We start from the raw sequence: 6,067 nt of genomic DNA on the forward strand, positions 1-6,067 counted from the left end.
GCTATTTAAAATCAAGTTTTATGAATTGTGTTTGATTTTATTGTACCTGATAAAAGTGCTTAAAAAATAATTATATTATAGAATGAAAAAATGATATCAATGCATTATTTGACATGTATTATATAATTAATTTAAAATTATATCGATTATAAGCTAATAATTATGTTCCAAACATCATATACGTTTATTTTAGTTTGTGGTACATTTCTATCCCGATTTAATCTTACGGACACAATTTTAAAAATAAAATTTTGATCATAGATAGAATCTCGCTATTAGGTTTGAAATAGTTTAATAATAATAAAAAATAGGAAAATCTTCAGAAAAGTTTTAATATTTTGGAAATTTTTTTAATAAAGTCATAAATTTTATTTTTTGAACAAAAAAATCCTAACTTTTTCACATTGTGAATAGAAAACCCCAAAAAACTGACAATTTCATTTACTTTAGCCCCCTTTTTGACCTGTTTAGCTGGTCATGAGACCAAATTGTTATTTTTTTTTAAAATAATGAGATTTTTTTTGCAGATTTCGTTAAAATTTGTATATAATGTATAAACATATTTTTTACATAGCTATATCTATTTTTACATATATGTGTATTTTTTAAGTTATTATATGTATATATTTACATACTTTTATGTATTTTAAATGTATAAACATATATTTTACTTATTTATATGTATTTTTAACCATTTTACATATTTTTTTTATGTATTTTTATGTGTTATGTTTTATATGTATTTTTTACGTATTTATTTATTTTTTAAGCTTTTTATATAGATGCTTATGTATTTTAAATGTATAAACATAATTTTTTACGTGTATATATATATATATATATATATATATATATATATATATATATATAATTATTTTACATATTTTTTGATGTATTTTTATGTATTATGTATTTATGTATTTTTTAAAGTTTTTTACATAGATGTTTATGTGTATTTATGTATTTTAAATGTATAAACGTATTGTTTTACATATTTATATGTATTTTTTTAAAGTATTTTACATATTTTTTGTGTGTTTTTTATGTATTATGTATGTATATGTATTTTTGCGTATTTATGTGTTTTTTAGTTTTTTTATATAGATGCTTAAGTATTTTTATGTATTTTAAATGTTTAATCACATTATTTTTATATATTTATGTATTTTTTACTTCAAGTCGTCTTCACTATTTCATCTAATTTGCATAACTTTTCGAATATATCTAGATGGTTTTACTACATATCCATATATTTTAAGTTTTTCCCATTCAATGTTTTATTTCAAGATAAGCTAACGGGGAAAGCTTAAAAAATGTGAGTATGTAGGAAAACCATCTAGACATATTTAAAGAAGTTGTACGAATTAGATGAAATGATGAAGACAACTTGAAATAAAAAATACATAAATATGTAAAAAAATACAGTTATACATTTAAAATACATAAACATCTATATAAGAAACTTTAAAAAAAATACATAAATACATAAAAAAAACATATCATAATACAAAAAAATATGTAAAATACTTAAAAATACATATAAATACGTAAAAAATACGTTTATATATTTAAAATACATAAAAATACATAAACATTTATATAAAAAACTCAAAAAATACATAAATACACAATACATAAAAAAAATACCACATAAAAATAAATAAAAATTATACAAAATACGTAAAAATGCATACAAATACTTAAAAAATACGTCTATAAATTTAAAATACTTAAACAATGTAAACATATACATATGAAAACTTACAAAAAGACATAAATACGTAAAAAATATATAAATACATAATACATAAAAAATAACAATAACTACATAAAAAATATGTAAAATACTTAATTATATATATATATAAATACGTAAAAAAATACGTTTATATATTTAAAATACATAAACATATACATATAAAAACTTAAAAATACAAAAATACATAAAAATAAATATAAATACTTAAAAAATATGTTTATACATTATATATAAGTTTTGACAAAATCTGAAAAAAAATGTTATTATTTTGAAAAAATTAATGATTTGATCATATTACCTGGTGAATAGGTCAAATGGTGAATAGGTCAAAAGGAATAAAGTGAATAAATTAACCGGTTTCTTGGACTTTTTTATTCAAAAAGTTAAAAATTTGGAGTTTTTCTGTTTAAAAAATAAAATTTAAGAATTTATTAAAAGTTTTCAAAAATATTAGAACTTTTAAGTAGATTTCCCTTAAAAAAAAATATATTATGTTTTTTATTTATATAAAATATCGATTTAATAGTTAAAAAACAACTCCTTTATTTTCGACTTTTTCGAGCGCGATAACACAAATCGATGAATTTGTTTTACTTATTTTTTTGTTCAAAAATTTTCAATTTCGTGCAAATCCCGGTTCGGTCTAGTTTGGTTTAAAGCCGGTCGCTGCTACGAGCAATTTCCAGACGTAAATAAGTGTCATCCTTTGAGTGGCCTTTTTTTACAATTTCAATAAAATTTAGGGTTTTACCCATCCATCCATCCATCTCTCTCACGCAACGCAACCATATGGTAAGCTTCTTCCAGTTTCTGGTAAGGTCTCACAATCTCATCTTTAAATTCCACCTTCCTTGAATCGACTTTTCTCTTTCATTTTCATTTAATGATAGTTTCATTTTAGATACTAGTTCCTTAGATTATTATACAAGGGAAAAAGCCCTAGAAATTTAGGAATTGGGAATCATGGATCAAAACGAGGGCCATGGCGGTGGAGATGCGAACGAGCAATTCAATCGGAACGAAGCAATCTCCGCCGTCGTCGACGAGGGTTTCTTGGGGGAAGACGATGATGATTATGAGGATCTTTACAACGATGTTAATGTCGGTGAGGGTTTTCTTCAAACTCTTCGGAAGAATGATGATGTAGGGTTTAGCAATGAGGAAGAAGTTGAAAAGAAGAAAGTGGAACCACTCCCTCAGCCGGTGCATCGTCCACAACCTTTGGATGATCTCGCCGGTGGTGGCGAGACCAAGTTTGAGAACAATGATGCTGTTTCTAGTAGAGTAGAGACAAATTCGAATGTAAATGAGATGGCAGGAAGGGGATCTGGTGGACCGGTAGGGGGTGGACTTAGAGTTGAATTAGGGCAAGCTAAAGTAGGTGAAGTAGAAACTCGAACTCTGGATAACAACAACAACAACAATAACAACAGCATGCCAAACCTAGGTGCAGGACAACAACAGCCTCATCATGTTCTAACTGTAGGGAATACAGTAAACATGGCGAATTTAAGCAATGCTGGAGACGATGGTTTAGCTAGACAACCCAATGCTTTTGGTAACGGTGGTGGTGGTGGCATGAACATGGCCGGAGGTGGTGCTGCTGTTGGAGGAGGCGGTGGTGGAGGTACAATCCTTTTCGTGGGAGATTTACATTGGTGGACAACAGACTCAGAGCTTGAATCAGAACTTTGCAAGTATGGCCATGTGAAGGAGGTGAAGTTCTTTGATGAAAAAGCTAGTGGAAAATCAAAAGGGTATTGCCAAGTTGAATTCTTTGATCCTTCAGCAGCCACAGCTTGTAAGGAAGGAATGAATGGACATGTCTTCAATGGTCGACCCTGTGTTGTTGCATATGCTTCACCATACAGTGTCAAAAGAATGGGAGAAGCACAAGTCAACCGAACTCAACAGATGACCCAGTCATCCGTGGGTCAACCAAAAAGAGGTCCCGGAGATGCTCCGGTCAAACCAGGCGGCAACACCATGGTTTCCGGTGGGAATTTCCAAGGAAACACTGGAGGTGATAACAACAACAACAACAACAGAGGATTCGGAAGAGGAAATTGGGGTAGAGGAAATGGTCAAGGGATGGCGGGGCGCGGGCCCGGTGGACGAGGCGGAATGGGCGGGCGTGGGATAATGGGCGGGCGAGGAAACGGGTTCGGCCCACCACCAATGATGCATCCGCAATCCATGATGGGGCAAGGTTTCGACCCGTCTTTCGGAGGTCCAATGGGCCGAATGGGTGGCTACGGTGGTTTCCCTGGCGGCCCAACACCTCCCTTTTCCAACATGCTCCCTTCCTTCCCGCCAGTAGGTGGCTTACCTGGACTGGCCCCACATGTGAACCCAGCCTTTTTCAATAGAGGGATGCCGATGAATGGAATGGGTATGATGCCAGGTGGGGTTGATGGTGGGCCGAATATGGGGATGTGGGGAGATCCTAACATGGGTTGGGGTGGTGATGAACATGGTGGAAGAGTAGGTGAATCTAGCTATGGAGAAGAAGCCATGTCTGATCAACAATATGGTGAAGGAAGTGAAAGAGGAAATTGGCAAAATGTAGCAAAAGAAAAAGATTGGTCCGGGACTTCAGATAGAAGACCCAGAGATGACAGAGAACAACCCGGGTCTGGGTATGACCCGCCAAGGGAAAAAGATGTGGTTCATGAAGATGAATGGCCTGAAAGAAAACACAGAGAAGAGAGAGAAAGTGGAAGAGGTGACCGGGAACGTGACCGGGACCGGGAGCGTGACCGGGAACGTTCTCGTGACCGGGATCGGGAACGTGGTAGGGACCACCGCCATAGAGATGAAAGGGAAAGGGAAAGGGAAAGGGAGAGATATGGTGATCATCATAGGTATAGGGATGCTGATGTGGAATATGATGATGAGTGGGACCGGGGGAGGTCAAACCGGGGACATGGAAAGTCAAGAATGTCTCAAGAAGACGAACATCGGTCAAGATCTCGGGATGCTGATTATGGGAAGAGGCGGCGTGTGACTGCAGAATGACAGTCTCTGGTGGTGGTTGATTTTATAATGAATTATATCAAGAAAGAAATCATGAAAAACTCAAGCTTCTGTAATTGTGGTTTTATTGCACTCAAGTTGATGAACATGGTCTTGTTTGGAAACTGGAAAGGTAATATACCAACTCTTACTTTTGATTTTATTTATTTATTTTAATTTGATTATCATGTGCTTTATTTAATGTTTGATGATGATATTTAGGTGTTGAGAGTGGAAGAAGCTTGAGGAGGAAATAGAAAGTGGAAGAACATTGTTTGGTGTTTAGTTATATTAGAGAGTTTGTTTGGAAGTGGAAGTATTATTATGTGTACTTGAAACTATGTTGTGGCCGATTAACTTAGACTTTACTTTACTTTACTACTACTGTTGTTTGAATGTGAGATGATGTATTAGGATTTTTGCTCATGTTTTGGTTTAGGAGGATTAACTACTATGCCTCTTTCTTTTTTGCTTTAGTTGTTTTTATGTATACTTTTTTTTTTCTTACTTTCTTGATGTAATCTGTAATATGTATGTATATATATTATGCAGCCGGCTGTGGCTCATAGGGTTTTAGGTGGGTAGAGGGTACAGACTAAACTCAACTAACTGATTGGATGTTAGATTTGATAGATAAATCGTATATATGACTTATTGTTTGCGAAGCTTGAGAAAGATCTGTCATGAGATGTGAATACTGTAAAGTTTGATTTGAGTATTATCTTAATTTGTTTAGGAAAATAAAGTAAACTACCTGTTTTTATTCGGATTCACTTGTAGATTATGATGTGATGTGTTGTTCTGTGTATATGTGTGGTTGAAAGTTGAAATGTTGAACAAGAAATCGTATTCAACAAACTACATACTTGTAATGGGGTATGCTGCATATGGAATGTACAAAAAGTTGGTGAAAGTAAAACGATGAACACTAAACTTAAGAAAAGGGCCGAGTGTTGTCGGGCTTAATCTTGAGTTGTTCTTTTTGTCGTAGGTAGTTGAAATTGGTAAAGGCCTGTTGATGGATGATAACCTTACAGATTTTTAACTTTTCTATTAAAAGTTTGTCAAAGGTGAAAGCGTTCTCAAAAACTGCCGAAGTTGTGGGGTGAGGGGTGAGGTGAGGTACAAATCTGACCCGGTTGCACTCCTTTTTATGGAAGACATGTCTCGAGATTAACTTTTGACAATCAAGTTAAATCATAACCGAAAATGTTCAAATGGAAATCATTAAAAGGTTAGGAACAACAAGAATCTGTTTAATTATTTGAATATTTTGAATTTTAATCAATGACA

General features: G+C 33.0%; 1 protein-coding gene across 1 annotated transcript; it reads left to right on the plus strand.

Moving 5' to 3' along the window:
- The first annotated feature begins 2,438 nt into the window (after nt 1-2,438).
- LOC145072308 (RNA-binding (RRM/RBD/RNP motifs) family protein) lies at nt 2,439-5,200 on the plus strand. The gene is made up of 2 exons (XM_079018708.1): nt 2,439-4,907; nt 4,997-5,200. Exon 1 carries the CDS (start codon nt 2,723-2,725, stop codon nt 4,775-4,777), a length of 2,055 nt encoding a protein of 684 aa, XP_078874834.1. The 5' UTR covers nt 2,439-2,722; the 3' UTR covers nt 4,778-4,907; nt 4,997-5,200.
- Nucleotides 5,201-6,067: the final 867 nt, after the last annotated feature.

The sequence above is a fragment of the Lactuca serriola genome, chromosome 9, assembly GCF_051521515.1.
Source record: "Lactuca serriola cultivar US96UC23 chromosome 9, Lser_US96UC23_V15, whole genome shotgun sequence".
NCBI classification, from domain to species: domain Eukaryota; kingdom Viridiplantae; phylum Streptophyta; class Magnoliopsida; order Asterales; family Asteraceae; genus Lactuca; species Lactuca serriola.

What these genes read in the sequence shown, in the direction of transcription:
- LOC145072308 (XM_079018708.1), top strand. Translation starts at nt 2,723, where the DNA reads ATGGATCAAAACGAGGGCCATGGCGGTGGAGATGCGAACGAGCAATTC.